We start from the raw sequence: 25530 nt of genomic DNA on the forward strand, positions 1-25530 counted from the left end.
GTTGCTGATACAGACGTTGTCTGAAACACTACAAGGTCACACTGCTTCAGAGAATATCTTGTGATGATCCTGACCTGCTGTGCTCACACCCGTCAAACTGCGCCTCCTAAAGGCCAGAACGTCTCATTGGAGAGAGTAGAGATGCAGCACAGGATCCATAGGGTGCAAAATGTTTCTTTTGCCTTTAATTAGTTAATGCAGCTGAGATTGAAGGAGGGGCATTCCTCAGAGTGTGAAGCTATGTAAGGTCTTCACGGGTCAAGGCCTGTCCTGCTGAGCCTCATTGTCAAGAGGTTTACCTCTGACAGGGCAGGACGTCAACAAAAAATCACCCTTCAGCTCCCTTTATAACTTTCACTCTAGGTTTTTTGTGTAACAGGGAGGTTCCTTGTGATGTTGAAAGAAAAGGATTTAAAGTCTTCCTCTAAAATCCCAGAAGGATTGGTTGTGGTTCACCATCCCTGTGTTTGACTTTGTAGTAAAACTGTTTGGTGTTTTTTTTGTCTCTTTTGTGGAATTCAGAGATAGTGAACTTAGTGACTTTCTTTGTCTAAATGATGTCTAGACAGTGATGAAGAGAAACAGGCTCTGAACCAGGTGCTTTTCAGCTCACCCCACAACTCCTGGCAGAACTTTTTCCCATTCTGCTTTATTAGACTAAAAGAAAGAGGAATAAGAAATGCTGGATCAGGACGACCACATCTTGAAAGCCCATTCACTCTTCTTACTGTATGAATCATGTGGGATACAGATACTCTCTGTTGTCCTTCAAAGCTGGGAAATCTAACAGCAACTGACACATCTCCTGTCCATGCAGGTGATGATCCAAACCAGGGTCTGGCTCTAGAGTATGTCCTTGTCTCATGCTTCCTTCATTACTCCCATAATTGGTTTATTTATACAGATCATGAGTGCGGATGGGTCTTGGTAGCTTTGTGTTTGGTTATAAGTGGAAGGCCTGATCTCACACTACCCACCTTACAAGTGTGAGATAAACGGGACCATATGTCATAGATCTGCTGTGAAGTTTGAGATATTTATTTTGTTTAACAGTCATAGTTTGTTTTATGTTCTTCTGCCTGCTTGTTTGGACTGAGGCGACCCTACACGGTGTTGGGCTCTGTGTCATCTCAAACCACAAGATCAAAAGCTCTTCGCACAGTGAGGCAGGGGTGTGACAGGATTTTATTCCATGACGATCCACGGCAAAAATTTTCCAAGTGAAGTCACGTTGAGTTGAGTGAGACCTTTAAGTGTTTTTATATACATTAAACTCTTGTGTCTTCTGCAGGATACGGCCTCTTTGGGATCCCAGAAAGGTGGCATTACCAAACATGGCTGGCTTTACAAAGGAAACATGAACAGTGCCATCAGCGTCACCATGAGGGTGAGTTAGTGTAATGAGCACATTTAGAGATTAGCTAAATTTCTTCAACTGATCATTCTTCATTTTCATTTCATTTCCAATTTCTCAAAATTTAAATGATTCAATTTTTTTCCATAATTGTCATTGTTGTTTCAGTCGTTCAAGAGGAGGTATTTCCACCTGACTCAGCTTGGAGACGGCTCCTACAACTTAAACTTCTACAAGGATGAAAAGATCTCCAAAGAGCCCAAAGGAACCATTTTCTTGGACTCCTGCATGGGCGTGGTCCAGGTAAAATTTATTCCAGTCCAGGCTGAAGCATTGTTAAACCTGACTAACCCTGGATGACCCATGTCTTTTTTGACAAAAACGGGATATCCCTGCTGGTGCCTTGTCTTCACATGGTGGTCCCTGATGGAAGTTAAAACGCAATATTCCGAGAATAAACAGACAAAACGGATACAGAAACTTCCTCTTCACATTTCATGTCTCTATAAATGTGTTTATTTAAAACATATTAGGCAGAATTTCAACACAAACTGCCCTGATAGTGATGGACTGCAGCTGAAAGTATCTGTGAGACTCTGTCTTCTCCATTTCAATGAAACCTGAGCTCTTCCTTCCCCAAGGACGCTCTCTTTTCTGCTGACTCTCAGCTGGTGAAACAAGGTGAATGCTGAGGGCTCACTTCTGAGCACATTTCCTCCCAACTTCCAATCAATGCCACGTGCTCACATTCGAATGTAGGCCAACACTCACAGGGTGCATTACCGTCTATCATCTCATTAGATGGAAAGAACCTGAGTTTTACCTATGAGGCATGCAGCTGGCAATAATCGAGAAGATGGGGTTGCTATATAAAGGAGGAAGAAATGGAGGCGGAGAGGGTCGATATCTGAATGCTTTATACTGTTTGGAGTTTTGTTTGTGTCTGTGTCAACCTCCCTCCTAACTTTGCATCAACTAGATTTGAACCACACACCTCGCCTGTGGATTCCTCAGTGGTGAAGGAATCGAAGCAGGAATGCACTTTGAGATTCAGTCCAGTCAGAGCTGAGAGGAACATAATACATTTCCAGCTATCTGAGCTACTATAGACGTGTTATGTTCTTCTATTCTTTACAGCCACAAACCATAGTTTTAAATCAAATTGTATTTTGGTTTTTCTACGTAATTAAAACAAAACAAGCAGATTAACAAACAAAAATCTCATTTAAAAACAAATCAGATCCACACCGAAGCATGCAGACACTGTGGACTCCCTTTACTTTTATTGTTTCTGATCCTTTCAGAAGACATGTGAGTGATGTGATCTACATCAACAGATCTGTAACCTTTTTTATAACATTTGTGCTTATTTTTCATTTTCAACTGTAATGAAGAAAATTCCCTCCATGTCTGTGATTAGATGGATAGACTTTCCATGTTTTTCCAATCATCTTCTGCAGTATTCAGCTCCCTCTCCTGTTTCTTTTCTATATATTTAACTTTGTGCTTATCTCAGGGGTTTAATCCCTAATGCAGAGCCAACATTACTCTGATTTTACTTTCATTATAAGTTTTGATTATGGTTTGGATGACACCGAGGCAGACCTGTTCATTGGATAGTTGATGCTGTAATAATGTGAAGGTATCTGTCAGTTCATGTTCTCCTAAATAACTTTGGTCATAACATACCATAATCCTGATGCAGATTAATGAAATGGAGAACAGGGAGTGAATTATAATGAAGTTAACTGTGCCTGGATGATGCAGGGCCTTTAATTATTGTTTATAGCTAAGATGCTAATTGGCCCCTCACCCCTGTTATACTGCTTTTTTCCCTCTGTTGTGTGACTTAACCAGAAGAAACTGCTCCATGAGTAGACTTGCAGATGTGCGTGCTGCAGCATGTGGAGTGACTTCATAGTGAGCCCTAAGCTGATCCCGCTCTTTGTTAGGATGCCAGCATATGCTCAAAAACACGAGGCATCCGTCACGTATTAATTAAACGATCAGCAGTCTCTGTGGACTAACAAAGGGCTGAGTAACATAAATTGCTCTAAAATCTGATCTCCCACAGGTTTTATTTTCTGTTCTCGACTCCCTTTAAATAAAAACAGACAGATAAAATATTGTAAAAATAATTTGAAGGACTGTTCATTAAATTTCCCTGAGGATGTGTGCAGCTGTGTTGTCTAGAAAATTGAGACAAGTCCTCCTACCTATCACTGTGACGATGATTAAGTCTGTTTATCTAGACTCCAGTTTTATTTCTGTCCTAAACATGTTTACTCAGCCAGCCTGCAGATATTGACTCTCCCTCCCAGTCACTCCCATTCTGCTGTCTCTACACAGCAGATAACCACCGCATAACAACCCACTAACAGCTGACAGTAATGAGAAGGCATCCCTGCAACACTTAAATAAACTGAGTATATTAAAATACACAGTATAATAAGCTTCAGAGCAGAGTATACAAACTGCAGCTGACAGTGGGGCAGTGATATCATTCTTCACTGTTTGGAGGTCACAGTTCAGCTCTGCAGATGCAGCTAATTTCTGGTGCCCCATCCCACTTTGCAAGGTCTCTGCTGCAGTCCTGGCAGAGAAGGGGGCTTTGTAATGTTAGACAGATGGACATAATGCAGCTTTTTCTTAACTCACTTTGTTTCCATTTGCCCCTGAAATGAAAGCTGGATTTACCTGCTCACATCTTTTTAGAGCAGAAACTCACCATCAGATCTGTGCTGCTGATAAGGAGTTTTGCAGCAGAACATAATGCAGCAAGGACGAGTGTGGAAATAAAAGGGAGCAGGCCATGATTTTAATCATAAAACTAGAAACGTACTGCCTTCTGGTGAGCGGGCAGTGGTTCAGTGTTCTCTTTGGAGAGGGAGATAAAACGTTCCATCTGGTGTGCCCTGTTCACAGTTGGATATTTGACTTTTAAAATGTGAAAAGCTAAACTTCATTATCAGATACTACAATAGATAACAAGAAGGTCTTTCTTCTAAATTTTATACTGTTACATAATTTTTTCTCTGTGTGTCTCTGCAGAACACTAAGGTGCGGAGGTTTGCCTTCGAGCTGAAGATGCAGGATAAAAGCACCTACCTGCTGTCTGCAGACAGTGAGGGGGAGATGGAGGATTGGATGAACACGCTGAACAAGATCCTGCACAGCAGCTTTGAGATTGCCATGCAGGAGAAGAGAAATGGAGACATTCATGATGGTTAGTGCAAAAACATTCATAGTTTAATGAAGAGAAAATACATTTTGTATTCCTCACACTGGCCAAAGTGTGTGTAAAAAACATAAATGCTCTGGAACAGTTTTTCATTTAAAAATTAATCACTTTTGAATAAAATGGTGGTTTTGTACAGTAGAAGAAGTGAAGTTTGTTTACTTTTCAACATAGCCTTCTATATCTATATCAGTACAAATACAGAAGATAGCTTTGGTTGCAGTAAAGGGTGCATTGTGGAAACTATATAATTGTTGATAATGATTACATCATCATTGGACTGCATCCAAAACATATCTTTTCATCACCTTATCATGCTGATATAACTGTACATGTGTGTAATGCAAGCTGTGACTCATTTCCTTTTACATTAGAACATGAAGTTGCTATAACACTTCATATCTTTGGATTTAGACAAAATAAGTTCTGATGCTTAATCATATTTTCATATCTTCTCATAGACCAAATAATTTCTTATTTAACCAATAAAACATTTGGCAGGACAGTCAATAATGAAAACCTCTCAACCTTCAATGGAGCTGTCATGCAAGCTGAGATATCTGAGATACTATATCCTCTAAATCAACTTATTATTTCCATTGTATTTACTTTGGGACACAGTGAATCTTATGTTTTTGGATGTTCCCTCACACCATCATCCTCACGCCCTGGCTCGCCTCTCCTCCACCTCTTCCTGACCGTGTACATGTAGTGTGCAGAGATGTGATGCCAGACCACCCAGGCTTTTAATACTCACCTCCTGTCTAATAGGAGGCTTAGCCACGGAGAAGCTAGGCTGAATGCCTTTGCATAAAACGCTCCACTAATCTTTCTAACTCCTCAGCTTTTACTAATCATCCTGTGCATGAGAGAGAATGTAAGCTTTTTTTACAATATGCCACAGAGACCTGCAGTATCTCCTGCTCAATCCTGACTGATTACTGCACGTCTGAAATACTGTTTACTAAACCTACACATGACAGCATGTGATTAAGTAGATTTAAATAAACACTGCATCTCTGTCCTCTATCCATTTTTTCCTGTATTTTTTTTTAAACAGATGATGATCTTGCAAAGTCAGACAGCTCTTCTGGCAGTATGGACAGCTTTCAGGTAGGTCCTGCTATCTTAGCTCAGAGCATCCTCATCAGAAGAGGAGCAAGTCTGTGTTGCCACAAACATGTGATTTCAATTTAGATTTAAGAGTTAAGGGCTACACACCTCTCAGTGATTCATTAGTTTTTGTGGATATGATCTGACATTATGCAGAGGTCATTCTATCTTCTTAGGATTCAATTGATTGTGGGCTTTTCTTTCTGGACAAAAAGTAAAAGGGAAAAAAGTTTAGACTTAAAGATGTTTATTAGAATCGAAGCATCAGGCCAATGTGTGTGATGTGTGAAGTCTTTCCAGTTTTGGTTTTTAGTGTCTCACTGAATGGTAATGAAGCCATATGTGCGTGGAAAATGGTGGTAATTCTCACAGCTTGTCACGTTACTGTGTGCTCTCTGAAATGTGTGCTGGAACCACCTGACTCTCACGACTGATCCTGTAAAATATGAAGCCTCAGTTCCAGATGGGTGCAAAAGATACACAAAAAAGGTTCTAATGATAAAAACAAGTGACTGAATCTCTCAGACAGTTCATTTAGTCTTTCAGACAGTTTGTGGTTCTCCTTAGGAAATGCCTTTCTTCTCCTCAGAGCACCAGAGATATAGAGTCTAGGATGAGGAATGAGACCAGACTGAAGCTGTTCACCCTGGATCCAGACACACAGGTAGTTAAACTCATTATTCCCACGTGGTAATAAGATCCAAGTTAACACTTTCTAATGGAATGTAATATCCTTCTTTGTACTGTCTTTAGAAACTTGATTTCTCAGGAATAGAACCGGATGTGAAACAGTTTGAGGAGAAGTTTGGCAAGCGGGTTCTGGTGAACTGTAATGACCTGTCCTTTAATCTGCAAAGCTGTGTAGCCGAGAACGAGGAGGGGCCGACGACAAACGTAAGGCTGATCTTTTTCTAGCCATAAATAACAGAAATGTCATTATCTGCCCGGCTAAAGTCGGATGAGGTGGTTTGTTGCAGGGGCCGGATGGGCTCGTCTCATTATTCTAGCTGCTGAAGGACTGCTGTTGGCATAGCAACCAGGCTACAGCCTCAGGAACGGCACAAAACAATCTGTGTAATGAAGTCTGATGTCCTGCTGTCCCTCCCAGCAGAAGCTGTCTATTAAAGAGTCGACATGGTCCACTCATGCAGAGCAGTTACACAGGAGTGTGTTCCCTCAGCTCCCCCCACTGACGTTTTGTAGTAATGCAACAGAAAACTGTGTCCACCCAACCAGCCTTGTCTATCTGATATGCAGTGTTCAGGCATCAGGGAGAAAAAGTGCTTCTACACTTCTAAGCCCAAGTCTTAGAAATAAATTAAATGCCTAGTTAGTTCAAGAGTAATCACAGTTACACTGCTTTATAGTGTCAGACACAACATCCAAAATGTCTAATTGTACTTCTGCTCCTTCTCCAGGTGGAGCCATTCTACATCACCTTGTCACTTTTTGACATCCAAAATGGCAGAAAAATCTCCTCTGACTTTCACGTTGACTTAAACCACCCATCTGTCAGGGGCATGGTGCCCAATAATGCTAGTCAGTATATAAATGGGGGAGTGGACACCCGCCCTGAGGGGCAACGGCTGATCCATGGGGTGCCAGAAGTGGCCATGCAGTATCCCAAACAGGTGGGTAAACATCATGCCTATTTTACTACATAAATATCAGTCAAATCGACCTGGATCTAAGGGTGTTTGACCGTATCCACAGGGAGTGTTCTCAGTAACATGCCCACACCCAGATATCTTCCTGGTGGCTCGCATAGAGAAGGTGCTTCAGGGGGGAATTAACCACTGCGCTGAGCCGTACATGAAGAGTTCGGACTCCACCAAGGTAATGACCCATCACCAGCCTACTCTCCTCAGACTCAGCAGATTCCATCTGATTATTCCACATTATACACAGATAACTATCCCACTTGTATCTGCTGACCAGTCACACAGACACTCAACACAAGCATTGACTTTGGCTGCAGAGATGTGGCTGTGCTCCCTGAAGGGAGCATGGTGGGTAGTAATGTAATTCAGGGGAGAACATTTATTTTTGGTTGTGTGCTGAGACTGGCTGCATGCTGAATACTGTTAACAGCGAGGCCTGCAAGTAATGAGGGCCAGGTTGTGTGTTTGTGTGTTTGCTTGTGCTAGTACTTTAATTACTGTGTGTTCCTGTTTGACATTAGGTGGCACAGAAGGTCCTGAAAAACGCCAAGATGGCATGTAGCCGGTTAGGACAGTACAGGATGCCTTTTGCCTGGGCAGCAAGGTACACTGTCTCCTTTAAAAATGTTTAACTGTATGTTCTCTTTGTTTTAATCCATCCTTTTCTAATAATTACATAATAAATACCTTTTTACTATATTTTTTTAATTTCTCCTGGGCTTTTGGAAATTGTGTCAAAAATGGAAATAGTTTTATTTATAGTATTGTTTTACCACTGTAGTGTGATGTATTAGCTTCATAATGTACCAGCATTTTATCATACATACAGCAATGTAGGTGTTTAAAGGATAAGACTAATTTTCTTTCTCTGTCTCTATCTCTCTTGCAGACCTTTGTTTAAAGATGCTTCAGGGACACTTGACAAAAGTGCTCGCTTCTCTGCTCTGTACAGACAAGACAGCAACAAACTGTCCAATGAAGACATGCTTAAACTGCTGGCAGATTTCAGAAAGTTAGTCATGTTTCTATGATTGGTCTCTTTTCTAAATCGCTTGCATATATCTTACAGATGTTATAAAAGGAAAATAAGTGCCCGTAGAAGTGTTATTTAAAATAAGATGTGGTCAGATATCGTTTGTCTCCAGCTGCCAGTCTGCTTCTCATTCAGCCTTTGATAGATCATACCAGAAGCTTAACTGGAGTTTATTTATTCTTTCCTCAGGCCAGAGAAGATGGCCAAGCTGCCTGTAATTCTGGGAAACCTCGACGTTACCATTGACAATGTAGCCCCTGACTTGACAAGTAAGCCTGAATTCAGAGATGAAAGCTTGTTCCTGCTGAAACCAGACTGGTCACATTGTCTGCAGGCTGTTTATTTGGTCTCCCACTCTCCTGCTCCTGTGTATAGATTGTGTTACCTCATCCTACATTCCTGTGAAGCAGTTTGATGTGAGCGAGAAGACCAACATCTTCTTTGAAGTGGAGGAGTTTGTGCCGTGCATTGCCAAATGTTCTCAGCCTTTCACCATCTACAACAATCACCTCTACATCTACCCGAAGCACTTGAAATACGACAGCCAAAAGTCATTTGCAAAGGTATCACAAAAACACTTTGGTGGTTGGTTAGTCTTTTCTCTTATATGTTATTGAGTCATTTACTGATCATGTGTTGCTTCAGGCTAGAAACATAGCTGTCTGCATTGAGTTCAAGGACTCAGATGAGGAAGAGGCTGTTTCACTTAAGGTAAATATGCCCAGAAAAATCACAGACATTATGCCTAACTAGTCACAGGAGCTGATCAGCTATTGTTATCATTCCACAGTGCATCTATGGCCGACCTGGAGGACCCTTGTTTACCAAGAATGCCTTTGCCTCAGTATTGCATCACCAGCAAAACCCAGAATTCTACGATGAAGTAAGACAATCTGCATCAGACTGCCATGCATGTTTGGTTGCATTGCGATTGTGTATTAGTGTGTGATGATGACAGGATGTTTGTGTGCCTAAAGTTTAAGATTGAGTTGCCAACCCAGCTCCATGAAAAACATCATCTACTCTTCACCCTTTACCATGTGAGCTGTGACAGCAACAGCAAGGCCAGCACCAAAAAGAGAGAAGTGGTTGAAACACAAGGTAAAACACCAGATAATTTGTTCAGAGTTTCTTCTTTTTGGATGTGGAGGGTTTTTGCTGACTGTGATCTCTTCTGTCTCTCCTCTCAGTGGGTTATGCCTGGCTCCCCTTGCTGAAGGACGGCCGGGTGATCATGAATGAGAGTCAGATCCCTGTGGCTGCCAACCTGCCTGCAGGATACCTCAGCTGTCAGGAGGGTGCCAGCAAGGTAGATCACATCCTCATGATGCTTCTTTTTCAATTTTAATTTACTAATTCACTAACTTTGGTAAACCAGAACCCTACTCAGAGTGGGATACTTAAACGTGTACATGTCATACAAAACATACTGATTAATATACATTTTCTCCATATTACAGCATTTAAGTCCTGAAGTCAAATGGGTGGATGGAGGCAAGCCTTTATTCAAGGTGTCCACTCACCTTGTGTCCACTGTCTACACTCAGGTCAGTATAGCAGGACTTGGTTTTGTCTTCTGAATTATTTATTTTTTTGCTCTTCACAAGAACACAGCTTCATGAAATAAACTCTTAACTTTTGTGTTTCAGGATCAACACTTACACAACTTCTTTCATCACTGTCAGAGCAGTGCATCAGCAGCTCAGGTGACAGGAGGAGACCTGGTCAAATACCTGAAGGTAAAGCAAGATAAGGAAATGATAACTAATAGGATTAGCTTTTTTGATGGTACAGCTAAAGATAAAGATATTTAAACCACAATCTACAAACGCCGACATGCAGTGTACACCATGTGTAGTCTGACCAGAATGACATCTGAGTCTGTTAAATTCTCACACTCGCTCCTCATATTCACCATGAAACCACACTTGGTTTGTGATGAGTCATGTGGAGTTTAATGTTCTGTTTTGTGGTGTAGTTGTGCCAGCAGCACATTTACCTGCAGAATCTTTGTGTGGAAGTGGTAGCTCTTCTTACCTAGATTCTTAGCTAACGGGAAACTCGGTTTACTCTTCCCCTGGAGCACATTGACATGGACAGAGATATTTGGTCCACTGCATCTCATGTGTTCTAATGTAAACACAGCAGTGAACATGAACAATAGCCAGAGGGTCACACAGCAGGTCAGCCATGCCAACTGGCAGCTCGCCAAATGACTTGGCAGGCTTGTGTTAGTCTCCTGTACACAGGCACTGCACTGATGCAGCAGCCTGTATGCTCTGCCATGTTCCAGGCACTGGAGCATACAGTGTAGGTGATTAGCACCATGTTGTGCACTCATGTCCATCTGTTGTTTAATATTAGATTAGACTCCTTCGTTTATTATGTGTTTTCCATTGTCATTCCCCTCCTTGTACACAAAGAGCTGTGGAGCTAAATAAACACATCTCTCTGATGTTTGATTCTCAGAGTCTGCATGCCATGGAGAGCCATGTGATGATCAACTTCCTGCCCACCACCCTCAATCAGCTGTTTAGGGTTCTCACCAGTGCCACACAAGAGGATGTGGCTGTCAACGTCACCAGGCAAGATGTCCACCATCTTTTCCATCATCCTAAAATACATTTTAAAATATGAATCGACAAAAAGCAGTATTTGATATAATGTTGGATTTGGAGGATTGTTTTGATGAATTACAGTAAGTTTGTTTAGAATTGTGTCACAATTGTGTAATCACAATGTTTGACTTGTTGTCCTGTTTGTTGCAGGAGTAGTTACTAAAGAATTCAGTAACTTACTTTAATTATTGATTTAAAATGACATTTATTGAACTTCTTTAGTTAATTTGGATGTGATCAGAACCACGTCAGTGGCAAATGTTCACAGATTGCCTCAATCGATTTATAAAAACTGATGGATCAACACAGCTGTGTTCATAAACTCTGAGGGCAGACTGTATGTGTCAGTCTTTTCCTCGCTTATGCTTTCCCCTTCCATTGTTTCCCGTCAGAGTCATGATTCACATTGTAGCCCAGTGCCACGAAGAGGGTTTGGAGCACTACCTTAGATCGTATGTAAAGGTGAATGTTACATACTGTATATCCCAACCATGTTGGTATTTTTATTTGAACTGTATTCAGTTTTTTGTGCTGGAGAATTGACTTGTGTCCGTGTGTGCTGATTCAGTTTGTATTCAAGACTGAGCCGTACACATCCTCCACCTCCCGCACGGTGCACGAGGAGCTGGCTAAAGCCATGACTGCAATTCTGAAACCCTCAACTGACTTCCTCACAAGCAACAAGCTGCTGAAGGTGACACAGTTATGTTACCTTTTCAAACAGCTTATGCAGTGTGTAATTAGTGCCAACATGAATTTTCACTGATCTTTGTCTTCTCCACAGTACTCCTGGTATTTCTTTGAAGCTTTAGTCAAGTCCATGGCTCAGTACTTGATTGAGAGCTGTAAAGTGAAGGTAGGTGTCTACCTTATGTAGGTTACAGTGTAGGTTTCTTCACCACAGTTTACAATATGCACAGTCTTGTGGACAGCCACAGTGCCACAGTGGAAGTATTATGTATCTTCAGTCTGTGCCACACTGCTGTGCAGTTTTATTGGCAACATTTGTTTTGAACCACAACCCTGTGTTTAACTTCTGGCACAATGTGAAGGCCACAGTGGAAGCAAGTAAATACTGACAACAAGAGAAGAGTGGAAACTGTAAAACAGTGTTGCTCAAAGGCCAGTGATGTCAAAGAAAACTGTCATCTGCTGTAGGTTTTTGTATCTGTGGCTGTGTTCTCTGCTCTTTCTATGTGCATATGTGGAAAGACCAAACAGAGCAGGTGTCAGTGACAACAAATATGCAATTGATTTAAGTCACAGAAGGAAGAGTTGGGGTGAAACTGGGCTTTAAGCAGAGGCAGAAGACTAAGCCTGCTAATGCAGTTTAAATAATGCACCATGTCTGACATTTTTGTGTCTGAGGATTTGTCAGTTCAGTTCCAACACTGAGATTTTGAGCCGAGCTGCAGTTCATGGCCTGCTTGAACTAATGCCATTCTCAATTTCAACCCCCGAAATAAAGCAAAGCCAATAATGTGCCAGCTTATTGTCTCATAATTCTCCAGCTCACCTTACGGTAGCTTACGGTAGGTTAAAATATAAGTCTTTGTATTATATAGGACAAAGTTAAGCTTTTGTATAAGACTGTTTGGTCAAAACTCATTTAGTGATATGTGGGTTGACTCAAAACAAACCACAGTGCTCATGTTTATTGTAATGAAGGACTATGATGTGTTTTTTTTTTAATAATGATGTTGGTACAGAGAATAATGAGACAGCTACACACCCACAGCTCAATGTTAGAAGTGCTTTCATAGTGAACTTCAGACCTTGACTTTTAAAGGAGGAGTGTGTCATGTCGTATAATAACATCTGTGTTCTGTGTTGGGCCCTTCAGTTGTCCAGGAATCAGCGCTTCTCAGCATCCTTTCATCACACTGTGGAGACTTTGGTCAACATGATGATGCCTCACATTACTCAGAAATACAAGGACAACTTGGATGCTGCCCGGAACGCCAACCACAGCCTGGCAGTCTTCATTAAGGTTGAGATTACTTTAAGTCACAAGGCTGTGAAAACACCATGTGTTTTCTATGTCCTAGAAATAATGAATATTTTTTCTTCTTTGTTGTGTAGCGTTGCTTCAACCTGATGGACAGAGGCTTTGTGTTCAAGCAGATCAACAACTATATCAACTGCTTCATGCCCGGAGACCCAAAGGTACAGCGATGATACAAACGGCTGATTTACAGACTTATAATGAAACAGCACTGTGATGGAGGTGTTCTGTTCTGTCGTTTCTAAATGCAGACACTGTTTGAGTTCAAGTTTGAGTTCCTGCGTGTCGTGTGCAACCACGAGCATTACGTCCCTTTAAACCTGCCCATGCCATTTGGAAAGGGGAGGATACTGAGATTTCAAGGTGAGAAGATTAATTTAATTTGCCCTGTACTCACATTGAAACCTGTTTATTTAGTGTTCGTATACATTGTTGTTTCTTTTTTGTTTTCTTCAATTAGCTTTACTATCTCCACATGATACAGTGGAGTCATATGATACTCCTGTAGGTAGGTGTGCTGCTTGCATGTATCATCAGTCACAACCAGAAAGGCTTCTTCTCCAAACCTTGAAAGCCTCTCAGCTTACAGACTGGTTTATGTGGGTGATCATATACTGTGTGTATAAGTTGAAGCTGCCTCCTTGTGGGTGATTCGGTGAAGTTTTTGCTGTCTTGAAGTGGTATGGGCTTTTATTGCAAGTGATGAAGGTATATTATTTTCTGTCATTCCTCAGAAATCAGGGGTCTTTTTTAATGCCTGCATGCTTGAAATGCAGGTTTTAAAAAGAAAAAAAAACAGACCCACAAAAATGTGTTTGATTATAGTCATTTTGAGGGAGTCTGTGTGTGTGATCTGGGATTGCTTTACTTGTCTGTTGGAAGCCGTCTGTGAACAGCTGCTCTTGTTCACAAGCTTTAATCCTGTCTTTTCAAAATGTCACTGTGATGTAGGACAGCGTGATTCTCAAAGACTAAACCTGATTCTTCCTTATATAGGCTGTTTGATTCTAGTTAATCAGAAGAATATTCTACAATCTCTGTTCAGCCTTAAATCTGGGGCTGTTCACCTCCTTTTATATGCTTCATCAGTCTAATAATCTACTCCTCCCTGTCCTTCTCCTCTTTAGACCTCCAGCTGGATTACTCGCTGACAGATGACTTCTGTAAGAACCACTTCCTGGTTGGGCTGCTGCTCAGGGAAGTCAGTGCAGCTCTGCAGGAGTTCAGGGAGATTCGCCAGATATCCATCCAGGTGCTGAAGAACCTCATGATAAAGCACACGTTTGACGACCGCTACACCTCCAAGGTGAAGAGCCGCTTTTTTCACTTGTATTTGTACGTTTGTGTGTGTCATATTGAAAGTTTCCATCTGACTGATTCGTTTGTTTTTCAGAGCCAGCAGGCTAGAATGGCCACCCTGTACCTGCCCTTGTTTGGCCTGCTGCAGGAGAACGTCAACAGGCTGAATGTGAAGGAAGTTTCCCCATTCACCGTCAACCACTCCAACAATGTAAGGGAGCCACCTAGTGGTTTCTTTTGAGTATTTATAGCCTCTGTCAACAGTCACAAAAACGTCAATTCATAATTTACAGCAAATGATGAGACAATGTCAGAAATCATATTACATATTACAAGAACACACAGTTTCTTTATTTGGAATATGTATCATTTTTAGTTAAGATTTCTAATTTGAATCGTGGGATTTATGCTTAACACACATTTATGCTTTTTTCATTTCAGAATGGAAGAGAAGATTCACTTCTCACCAACGCTCTGATGACTCCTCCCCGCTCCAGCACCTTTCTGGACACCAGTTTGCACAAAGATGTGTTTGGAGTCATCTCTGGCACTGGTGAGTGAGAGGATGATGCTGAAACAAATGGAACAAAAATATCTATTAATTTTTTTTATTGTTTTTTTTTTCCTAGCTTCTCCTCACGCTGTGTCTACCCCCAATATTAACTCTGTGCGTCATGCGGACTCTCGTGGCTCACTCATCAGCACTGATTCTGTAAACAGCCTACTGGAGAAACACAATGACAAGGCCAACTCTCTGGACAAGGTATAATTTAAGTAGAATGATTACACAGATTTATTAGACAACTAGACGTTCTGTGCTTCAGACGCCTCAGAGGCCCCCTGATTTTGGAAAAAAAAAGTGCCACAGGAAGTCTCTCTTTGTTAACTTGTACCATTAACTCCCTGCCCCCAATGTACGGCTGGCCGTGGCAGACGGAGAAGTTTGTACGGAGACACTCTATCAATGTCCTGCGCTTCTTTACGGAGACTGAGGAGCCTATGCTCTCCGTACGCACCAAGCGTGTCACCATGGACTTCTCCCTGCTCACTGCCCCCTGTGTGCCAGAGAGCGCCCTGCAGTCCAGCATTTCACTTCAAGTACAAAACACCTCCTTCCTTCACACAGTCGCTCCTAGGAGTGTCCCATCTGGGAGTGATAGAGTGTGTGTGAGAGTGTTCTAATGCCCTAAACCTCTAAGCCTTTTCTTTGCCAGGAGAGTTCTCAGACTTTGTCCTGTTTGTTCTCTGTTGCTGTACAGCAGACCTGTTACACAGCACAGGGCCTGGTGCTGGTTTGTCTCTGCTCTTTTTCCACATGTCCATAAGCAGGCATTCTTAAGGGATTTCTTCACTGTTGAGTTCCTTGCGTGTGTGCTGTGCAATTTATTTTCCCTCTCTGATAAACAGCCTTGAGTTAAATCTGAGAAGAAGTTTATTAACCCTCTAAACTCAGGGTTTGTGTGTGTGTGTTTTGTCATTTTGACTCACTGTGGGCTTATTTTTTCGCTGGAATCCAGTACCTCTATGGAAACAGTGTGGTCATGGCTAGAAATAAAAAGAAAAAGAAAAAGTGTTTCTTATGTGAAGATTTAATTTAAATTTTACATTTTTTAATTTTACACTTTGTCCCCTGTAGTCGAAGAATTACAACATTTCCCACACTGATTTCTGTTGAGAATCAGTCAGCAAAGAACAAATTAATTAAATTTTCTATGTGCCTGTTGGCCACATGTAAATTGTTTGTCTTTTCAGCTGCACAGAGAAGCTGTTTTTTTAGTATATTATTTATTTATGTTGACTTTTTTACATGCTGAACATGTACAACATGTTTTATAGGGTGGTTTAATGAAATAGGTTTACCTTAAGATTAGGTTTGTTTTTTTTTTTCAACTTGGAAATTGAATGAGGCTTTATTTGAATATTATGATGAAGTCATTTTGGTGAGCCTGACCTACATGCAGGTTTTTGGGTTCAAAGGGTAAAGGACTGGATTTTTACCATCTGTGCTGTTGCGTTCAATCCTCTGCAGGAGCTGTTTATTTGTGATGTGTGATGTTTTTCATCATAAATTGTATGCCAGCATATGGGGCCACAAGGATACCACAAACACTTAAAAAATAACTGCACCACAGCATTCAAATTTATGTTGACCTTTTCAGGAAAAACTAACTATAGCCTTCAAAGTCTCCACTGTGCAAACACCCACTAAAAACCAAAGCACTAGCCTCATGCTTTCCATGAAGTCATCCCCAGCCAGTTTCATGGTCTAGACTAACTGCTGGCAAAGGAACGTGCTTGGTATACTTCCAGTCCCTTGCTGTGGTAGAGCTGTTGCTGTGCTGCTTTGGTTCTATTTTCACACTGCTCTCTGCCTCAGCTGAGAGAAATGGTGTTTATTGTGCAGTGTCACGTGTCCCAGCATGCATAGAGCCCTGCAACATCTGAGTGAATGATTCCACTAGTGTAACCCAGGCCCTCAGAAAGAACCTCTTATGAATCATGTTGCAGTCGGTCAGAAAAAAGGTTTAGTTTTACTGAGAAACACATTGCTGTGGTAAACACGGCTTGTTTGATTTAAAGTCTATCAATTTGTCTGTCTGTCTGTCTGACCGCCCTGTTTGTCCCTCAGAACCAGCCTGCCTCCACCCTGGGAAGTACCCTGCTGCGATGTGATAAACTGGAGCAGGCAGAGATCAAGAGCCTCCTCATGTGCTTCTTACATGTGCTCAAAAGCATGTCTGAGGGTAGAAATTCATGCTTTTTCTGTCTCACACATGAAGTCCACTAACATGACTACAGTCCTTACAATAAATGTGTCTCTATATCTACCAGATGCCCTGTTCACATACTGGAACAAGGCTTCTTCTGCTGAGCTGATGGACTTCTTCACTTTAATCGAGTAAGATGTCTTACAGTGAGCATCTGATGTTATAAATACTGTCTAAATATGTGAGTTGACGGATTTTCTGCTTGCTTTCTCAGAGTGTGCCTCCATCAGTTCAGATACATGGGAAAGAGATACATTGCAAGGTAATGTTGTTGTCATTGATTAAGGATTTCAGGCTTCTAGACACCATCTTTATTTAAAATCCTCCAGGATAAAACATAACATTGTGAATGTCTGTGACTGTACAGCAGTTATTAAAGTTCAAATTGTACCCAGACACTGTGTATCCACTGTTTGGGAGCTCTGGCCTTGACTCCCAGAGGGCTTTGAGTGTTCAATCTCTCTAACCTCACGCCACTGTTTTTATCTTTATTCACTTAAATGCTGGCAAGTTTAACATAATGAAATAAAACCTGGCTCCTGCCCTCTCCTGCTTGGGTAAGCCTAAAGGTGGAACTGACTTTCTCAGACTAATTGCATGAAATCTTGCAGTGCTGTGACATTTTTTGGGGTTCTCTAAATTCACCGCCTCTCTCATTCCTACACATGCATGGCTACAGCTTTTAACTCAATGCTGCTAATTCTGCTTTCCTAATTGCTACTTTAAAGGTTCTAACGGTAAGAATCAGAAAACATTGTGACACCTGTGGGTATTAATTTATCAGATCCTGTTGATTGTGTTTCATGTGTGCGCAAGCATACTGTTTGGTCATGGTCTTTATTTTGTATGTTAAGCTTATCAGTAAAACATCCTAATGAGAAAGAAGAGGGGTCTAATATAAGGAACTCCTTGGAGTTTAGATGATGCACAAAGAATCCCCAAAGAAGGGCTGATCTAGTTGTAGTAGTTGTCGGTAAATATTACAAGACAAATCAAGTAGTTGTTCAGCTAATATGGAACAAACAATCATCTCAGCTCAGTAAACAAGCTAATCTTAGCCATGTAGCTCTAGCTACATCTCAGCAATATTATTTACTGATAAATTCATTTACTGTCATCCTTTCATTATTTTGCTATATTATCAAGAAGTTCCAGACATGCTAGGCAACACGCTCAGGAGCAGACCTATGATGGCTTCATAGGTGAACAATAGAAATCAGTCGCATGTTAATTGATTCAAATTCTTACATATGGAACCTTTAAACTGCATGCCAAACATGCTTCCAAAACCTCATTTCTTCTTCTTCTACAACATTTTGTCACACCGTTCTGGTGGATAAAATGCTTTATTCTTCACCTTAACCTGCTTCACTAACCCCGGCTCAGCTGGTAGTCAGCCACTCATCTAACATTGTCCTGTTTCCTCATCAGGAACCAGGATGGGGCAGGACCTGTAGCACATGAGCGGAAGTCTCAGACTCTGCCTGTGTCCCGTAACAGGGCGGGAATGATGCATGCCCGCTTACAGCAGCTCAGCAGCCTGGATAACTCATACACTTTTAACCACAGTAAGTGCCCCCATACCATACTGTAAACGTCATCAAACATCCTCCACCGGAGGACCCTCGCTCTTTATTCACACCTCATGCTTGTCAGCATCTTCATCATCCTCATCTTCTGTACAAACACAGCCCGCTGTCAAGCAGAAAACGCGTCACGAGACATGATCAGTAAATTAAGTAAAACTGGGGCCGACAAAGCTCTGTGTGGCCTGTTTACTTGGAGGGTGACGTTTTTGTTAAATGGCATTATTTAATAAAGTTTCTTTGTGTTTTCAGTGTAAGAAAGATTTCAAGTATTCTTGGAATATCTGTAGAGCATGGTAAGGAAGTATCAGGGTGACAGGAAGTTTGTTACTGACTTTTTTTCAATTGTTTGACGTAAGAGCATGCTTAATTTAACTGAACATTAGATTTTTTTTAAAATCTCCTCATCCTGCTGCCAAGCTCATCTGCTCTGAGCTTTTTTTTTACATTTCACTCTGCAGAATCAATCCATGTAAAATATGAAGAGTTTCATTCCAGCACACTCTATGTAGAGTTAATTATGAAGCTTATAAAAACTATGTTCACATCTACGTATCTGCTTAAATACACTGATTTGACTTTTAGCTTTGGATTGGAATGAAACTTAATCTTTTCACCATGATGACAGTTTCCATTTTTCTAGCAGCAGCTTTGCCTTTAACACACAGATCTCATATTTTGATGTGTCATTAAATGAAAATCTTTTGTACTGAGTGTAGGTGAAAGAGCTACAGCTGTTTTTGTTGTGTGTTTTTAGCCTACAGTCACTCGGATGCAGACGTGTTAAATCAGTCACTGCTGGAGGCAAACATTGCCACTGAAGTGTGCCTGACTGTCCTGGACACGCTCAGCATCTTCATCATGGGTTTCAAGGTATGATCCTTGACAGAATATAGTTGTACTTAATACTTCATCACAGCCATACCTTGTAATCTGATACTGTGTTTCTCCACAGACGCAGCTCTGCTCCGATCACGGCCACAGTCCACTCATGAAGAAGGTGTTTGACGTCCACCTCTGTTTCTTGCGCATCAACCAGTCAGAAACAGCCCTCAAACAGGTTTTCACTTCACTGCGCACCTTCATCTACAAGGTGACCTACTTATTAAACAGTTTGTCATTGGCTGATCACAGCAAATGCTGGTGACTGATCTTGTTGTTCTGTCTCTTCAGTTCCCATGCACATTTTTTGAAGGCCGTGCAGACATGTGCGCTGCATTCTGCTATGAGATCTTGAAATGTTGTAACTCCAAGCTGAGCTCCATCCGCAGTGACGCAGCCCACCTACTCTATTTCCTCATGAAGAGTAACTTTGACTACACAGGTCGCAAGTCCTTTGTCAGGACACACCTACAGGTAAGGTCACTCTCCTGTGAAAGAAGGTTGATGAATTGTTGGATTTTCCCAGTTATTATTATTATTAATAATAATAATATAATAGTAGTAGTTGTAGTTTTTCTTCATTGTTCATTGTAAAATTCACAAAAAACTATAACAATGTCAACACAACTGGACTGAGAAATATTTTATATTAATTTTTGTTATTCTTTAGGTGGTGATTGCTGTCAGCCAGTTGATAGCTGATGTCATTGGAATTGGAAGTACTCGCTTCCAGCAGTCTCTGTCAATAATCAATAACTGTGCCAACAGTGACAAAACTATCAAGGTGAGAAATGTGTTATTTAAGTGTTTCCACTTAAATAATTAGTTAAAAAAGCTATGTGTAATATAACTTATTAGTAGCAATGATAGCTGATGATTTCTCCTCAACAGAACACAGCTTTCCCATCGGATGTAAAAGACCTGACCAAACGCATCAGGACTGTTTTGATGGCCACGGCTCAGATGAAGGAGCACGAGAGAGACCCAGAGATGCTGGTGGACCTGCAGTACAGCCTCGCCAAGTCTTACGCCAGCACACCAGAGCTACGCAAGACCTGGCTGGACAGCATGGCCCGAATCCATGTGAAGAACGGAGACCTGTCTGAGGTCTGTCATAAGACTTTGCTCTTTGTGATTGGAAGGGGCTGGCCAGTGACTGACGTTAGGCTCATAGGACCTCAAACATCCGCTACAGACTGTGCTTACTTCATATTTGCCGAGATTATGTGTGCTGACATTCTTCCCATGACCCTTGCTTATCTGAGCTCTTGCTGTTTACAGGCTGCCATGTGTTATGTGCACGTTGCAGCACTTGTGGCAGAATACCTGCGGAGAAAAGGTGAGTCAGCAAACTGATATGTTTTTATTGCTTTGCCTGAGCAGCTCTGTTTCTTTTGTTTTTTAAAGGTTTGTCTAAGAGTAAACTGATATCTGCATCTCTGCTGCAGGCATGTTCAAGCAGGGCTGCACAGCTTTCCGCGTTGTGACTCCAAACATTGATGAAGAAGCAGCAATGATGGAGGATGTCGGAATGCAGGACGTCCATTTCAATGAAGTACTGAAATCATTTTATATCATGAATGTACCTAACTCACAGAAGGCCCTTTTCATTAATTGATTTTATTTGTTAAAGTTGTTTTCTTCTTCCTAACTATAGCATTTATATATGTACTGTTCATTAATAGTTTTCCCTTCTATTTTCCACTCAGGACGTCTTACTGGAGCTTTTGGAGGAGTGTGCAGACGGCCTGTGGAAAGCAGAGCGTTACGAGCTCATCTCCGACATCTACAAGCTCATAATCCCCATTTATGAGAAGCGCAGAGACTTTGAGGTACAAACTCTCCTCATCAGGGGTTTTACTCTCCCACAATAACACAATGCTATTGTGGCCTCATTCTTGACCATTGCACCATTAAATTGTTATTCGTTTATATATCACTGTTTGCAGAAACTGGCCCACCTGTATGACACACTGCACCGAGCATACAGCAAAGTGACAGAGGTCATGCACACAGGCAAGAGACTGCTGGGAACATACTTTAGAGTGGCTTTCTTTGGCCAGGTGAGTCCACTGGTGTTTTTTTTTTCATTTCCAAACTGTTTATTTGTTGTCTGTGCTAACTGTAACCATCAATTATTCAAACACCCCGTCACACCTTTTTAAGTCACAAAAAGCATGGGACCTGTTTAAGGCTTTGTGACCCAGTCTAATACACCTCTCTGCTTTTTTTATCCTGTTTGAAGGCAGCGGTAAGTGTTGCTGTAGACCCTGCTAGCCATTTTTAAGCAGCCTGAGTCTTTGTGTGGTGTTGGTCCTGCTGTGATTCATTCCACTTCTCAGTCACTTTGCTGCTTCAAGTTCAACAGTAACAAACCGTTAACACTGCTGCTTTCTGTTTTGGAGACTGTGTTGCATGGCTCTCATTTACTTTAGCACTCATGTCAGTGTTTCTGCCAGCTGTGTTGCGGTTCTAGTTTGTAAGATTGTAGTGCTGATCCTCATTTCTGTGGAACCGTTTTTTGAAGTATTTGTTAGGGATGATGACGTCTTCCTGTGTTATGTGATAGATCCGCTTGAAGGGGTAACTGATAATTTTGTGGCCTAAGGTAAAAAGAGTCAGTCTTTTCCTATGTTTACACACTTAGTTAAGCATCCTTGGAACATGCAGATCCTCCAGATCCAGTGATAAATTAATCATCACCATTTAACCATCTTCATAAGGGTGGCAAGACACATAAATAGGGCAAGTGTTTTTAGATTGCACCCATCTCCACTGTTGAATTGTTGACCATTGCGTTGTCACTTCTCTTTCCAGCCTCCCAAGTGATATCTTGGGGTGGCATTTTTCCAGATAGTCCACTCCCTTTACACCTCAGAAAACAGAAAAGAAACCTTGGGAACTGTAGACTCTGGGTTCTTCACAGTTTTTTGTCTGGTTAAAAGTGGTGGATCCAAGTCTCTATAAAACTCATGAATTGTTTGACAACTGTCTCCAAATCATCACAATATTGCCTTGTTATATGTGTAGTTAAATCCACCTCTCATCAGACCCAAGTTTCAGGACTCAGGAGCTGACACGTTGCTGCGAGTTCTGTAGCAAGAAGAAAAAAAAAGAAGAAAAAAAAGAAGCACTCTTCATGTCCTTGCACACATCTTTTGGTGTTTTGCCCTTGAGATTGAGGCATGACTTGTTTTTAAGAGTGTGCTGAAGCCACAAATTTACCAATCACTCCTCCACATTAAGGTCAGATGACTGATGTGGTAGTTCAGTTTAAATGTTATATTTAACATATTTAACACTATTTAGATGATGATGATGATGATTTCATTTTTTTTGTCTATGACCTTGTAGCAGTACCAGTTTACTGACTCAGAGGCTGAGGTAAATCAATAGTTGAGAGTGCAGTGATGTTTTAGGCTGTGTTCTCCTCCTCCTTTTCTAACACAGTCAGTCTTATTTTACATGCATCCTTATCTTTTTTTAGCCCTTTAACTCCTCCTCTACTCTACTCCAGCCTCAGTGTTGTGCTAATCACATTAGGAAACCCTTAAAGGGCTAATGGCAGGATCCATCTCTCATCGGGTAAATGCATGGCTTCACCCATCCATTCATGAGGCTTTCTACCATTTACATACAAGATAAATAACATAAATGCACCCACTGACAGTGGAATCCATGCGCCCACCTGTGTCCTTCGGTCTGCCTCACATTGATGGACTAACACTAGAGTTTTTTTCTGTAGTTTTCCTTAGTCTTTGTGCTCAGACTTTAGGTAGAGGGTTGTGTATTTTGGAGTCAGCCAAACGCTTTAACCCTGACGATTAAAAAAAATATTGTCATAGCTGGCATGACTCCGACTCACAACCCTTGTATTGTTTGATGTGGCATTGTATGGGTTGTTATATACCTATCAGTGTTTAATATTTTAATAACTGAGGACATTTTTTTAGGGTTTCTTTGAAGATGAAGATGGTAAAGAGTACATCTACAAGGAACCCAAGTTCACCCCGCTATCAGAGATATCACAGCGGCTCCTCAAGCTGTACTCTGACAAGTTTGGACAGGAGAATGTAAAGATGATACAGGACTCAGGCCGGGTGAGACTTTGTTTATTTGTATTTTTTTTTTCTCAAAGATTTTCTTAAAATGTGGTACTGATACGTTGTGTCCTCTGCAGATTAATCCCAAAGACCTGGATTCAAAGTACGCATACATCCAGGTGACACATGTGACTCCATACCTGGAGGAGAAGGAGATGGTCGACAGGAAGACTGACTTTGAAAGGAGCCACAACATCCGGCGATTTGTGTTTGAGATGCCTTTCACCATATCAGGGAAAAAGCAGGGCGGTGTGGAGGAACAGTGCAAACGCAGGACTATACTAACAAGTACATAAATATTTTTATTTTTTTTATTTGTGCACATGAAAGAATACAAATTGGTGCTGCAAATGCTCTGACAGTCTGATTTTTAGTTTATGGATAAACACAGGAAACATTTTCCCAACCCTACAGGCTCCATTAACAGGGCTGTCACATGATTTGTTCCCCATCATATTGCTCAGCATCAAAGTTCCTGTGCAGGAGTGGGAGATCTTGATTAGATTTTGAACATGTTAGCAGGTTTCTAATCCTAATCAGTTTAATTGTTTTATGGTGCAGAAGTTATAAAGGTTCAACCTTGTCTTCTTATCTTTATGATGTGAGAGTTTTCATAGCCTGTACAGTTCTCTCCTGAGTGAATCCTGTGCTGTTAAACTGAGAAAAGCGTTCACCTCACCTGTGTTTCCTTTCCTGCAGCTACACACTGTTTTCCCTATGTGAAGAAACGTATCGCAGTGATGTATCAGCACCACACTGATCTGAGCCCTATCGAGGTGGCCATCGATGAGATGAGCAAGAAGGTGGCAGAGATCAAACAGCTGTGCTCCTCCAGCGAGGTGGACATGATACGCCTGCAGCTCAAACTGCAGGGCAGCATCAGTGTCCAGGTGCCTGCTTCATTGATCTGTAACATCAACAAGTATACACACACATCTGACAGATACATTATAATAAGAAAAATGGTGTCTTCTCTCAGGTAAACGCGGGGCCACTTGCATATGCCAGAGCTTTTCTGGATGATGCAAGCGCCAAGAAGTATCCAGATAATAAAGTCAAACAGCTGAAAGAGGTCTTCAGGTGAGATGTGAGGTGTCAGTGGCTTATAGTGTTTACAGTGGCTCCTTTTGACACATGTGCATTTGTGAACAGGCATTTTGTGGAGGCTTGTGGCCACGGACTAGGCATCAATGAGCGACTGATCAAAGAGGACCAACACGAGTACCACGATGAAATGAAAGCCAACTATAGAGACTTAGCCAGAGAGCTGTCCATCATCATGCACGAGCAAGTGAGTACACTACCACTCCAGTGTAATTACTGTGAACAGTACTGATTTTACAACTGTAAAACCAGCTGAGGCACACAGTGCCATTCATTTATATGTGAAATAACACCATTCTCTGTTTCTCCTTTGTGCTGACATGAGCAGATTTGATGGTAAACACAGAGTTTTAAATCGTTGGTCCAGCCAGAAAAAATATTAGAAAATCATTCTCACTAACATTTTAAATCGTAACATTTCCAAAAACTCATATACAGCCAAGGTCCATCTCCTGACCTTAAATACACTGTACTGATGGACAAGTTATCTGATCAGATCACAGGCAGCCTTATCTTTACATCCCTGAATTAATAAATAACAAATAAGCTACACATAAAAGATGAAACGGGTGCCCAGAGTCTTCCTGATCTGGGTAAAAAAATATCCATTCTATCGTCTCATTTAGTCTCACAAAAAAGTAAAGGAAAATAGCAAAATAATCACAATTAGAGACTGGAGTTATTAAATATGTTCAATATGGCATGAGAATAGAAATAAAAGATTAACTCAAGCCAAAAGTCTAAACTTACTCTGCCTCTATCAGCA

The 25530-nt window shown here is 41.3% G+C and overlaps 1 protein-coding gene across 19 annotated transcripts in view; it reads left to right on the forward strand.

Moving 5' to 3' along the window:
• zmp:0000001200 (dedicator of cytokinesis protein 9) overlaps positions 1–25530 on the forward strand; it is a 61207-nt gene that overhangs the window by 33806 nt on the left and 1871 nt on the right. For 2 of the 19 annotated variants that reach the window (XM_028394273.1, XM_028394274.1), the window contains exons 6-55: positions 1292–1387; positions 1523–1657; positions 4406–4580; positions 5653–5705; positions 6295–6369; positions 6459–6599; positions 7124–7336; positions 7419–7541; positions 7888–7970; positions 8256–8378; positions 8589–8668; positions 8775–8962; positions 9045–9110; positions 9190–9282; positions 9377–9500; positions 9590–9708; positions 9860–9946; positions 10049–10138; positions 10869–10984; positions 11410–11479; positions 11586–11711; positions 11802–11873; positions 12861–13007; positions 13100–13183; positions 13274–13385; positions 13483–13530; positions 14150–14328; positions 14416–14532; positions 14763–14874; positions 14951–15084; positions 16951–17065; positions 17154–17220; positions 17304–17351; positions 18521–18657; positions 19433–19548; positions 19631–19768; positions 19849–20031; positions 20228–20341; positions 20449–20664; positions 20839–20896; positions 21006–21112; positions 21267–21389; positions 21507–21620; positions 21803–21808; positions 22912–22941; positions 23511–23657; positions 23738–23948; positions 24360–24550; positions 24640–24740; positions 24813–24951. In XM_028394273.1, coding sequence (XP_028250074.1) covers positions 1292–1387; positions 1523–1657; positions 4406–4580; positions 5653–5705; positions 6295–6369; positions 6459–6599; positions 7124–7336; positions 7419–7541; positions 7888–7970; positions 8256–8378; positions 8589–8668; positions 8775–8962; positions 9045–9110; positions 9190–9282; positions 9377–9500; positions 9590–9708; positions 9860–9946; positions 10049–10138; positions 10869–10984; positions 11410–11479; positions 11586–11711; positions 11802–11873; positions 12861–13007; positions 13100–13183; positions 13274–13385; positions 13483–13530; positions 14150–14328; positions 14416–14532; positions 14763–14874; positions 14951–15084; positions 16951–17065; positions 17154–17220; positions 17304–17351; positions 18521–18657; positions 19433–19548; positions 19631–19768; positions 19849–20031; positions 20228–20341; positions 20449–20664; positions 20839–20896; positions 21006–21112; positions 21267–21389; positions 21507–21620; positions 21803–21808; positions 22912–22941; positions 23511–23657; positions 23738–23948; positions 24360–24550; positions 24640–24740; positions 24813–24951 — 5742 coding nt within the window. Of the gene's footprint in view, positions 1–1291; positions 1388–1522; positions 1658–4405; positions 4581–5652; positions 5706–6294; positions 6370–6458; positions 6600–7123; positions 7337–7418; positions 7542–7887; positions 7971–8255; positions 8379–8588; positions 8669–8774; positions 8963–9044; positions 9111–9189; positions 9283–9376; positions 9501–9589; positions 9709–9859; positions 9947–10048; positions 10139–10868; positions 10985–11409; positions 11480–11585; positions 11712–11801; positions 11874–12860; positions 13008–13099; positions 13184–13273; positions 13386–13482; positions 13531–14149; positions 14329–14415; positions 14533–14762; positions 14875–14950; positions 15085–16950; positions 17066–17153; positions 17221–17303; positions 17352–18520; positions 18658–18927; positions 18972–19432; positions 19549–19630; positions 19769–19848; positions 20032–20227; positions 20342–20448; positions 20665–20838; positions 20897–21005; positions 21113–21266; positions 21390–21506; positions 21621–21802; positions 21809–22911; positions 22942–23510; positions 23658–23737; positions 23949–24359; positions 24551–24639; positions 24741–24812; positions 24952–25530 lie in introns of all 19 variants that reach the window. The other 17 variants (XM_028394288.1, XM_028394287.1, XM_028394280.1 and 14 more) reach the window with 16 other exon arrangements.

This window comes from Parambassis ranga, chromosome 21 (genome assembly GCF_900634625.1).
Source record: "Parambassis ranga chromosome 21, fParRan2.1, whole genome shotgun sequence".
Taxonomy (NCBI): Eukaryota; Metazoa; Chordata; class Actinopteri; family Ambassidae; genus Parambassis; species Parambassis ranga.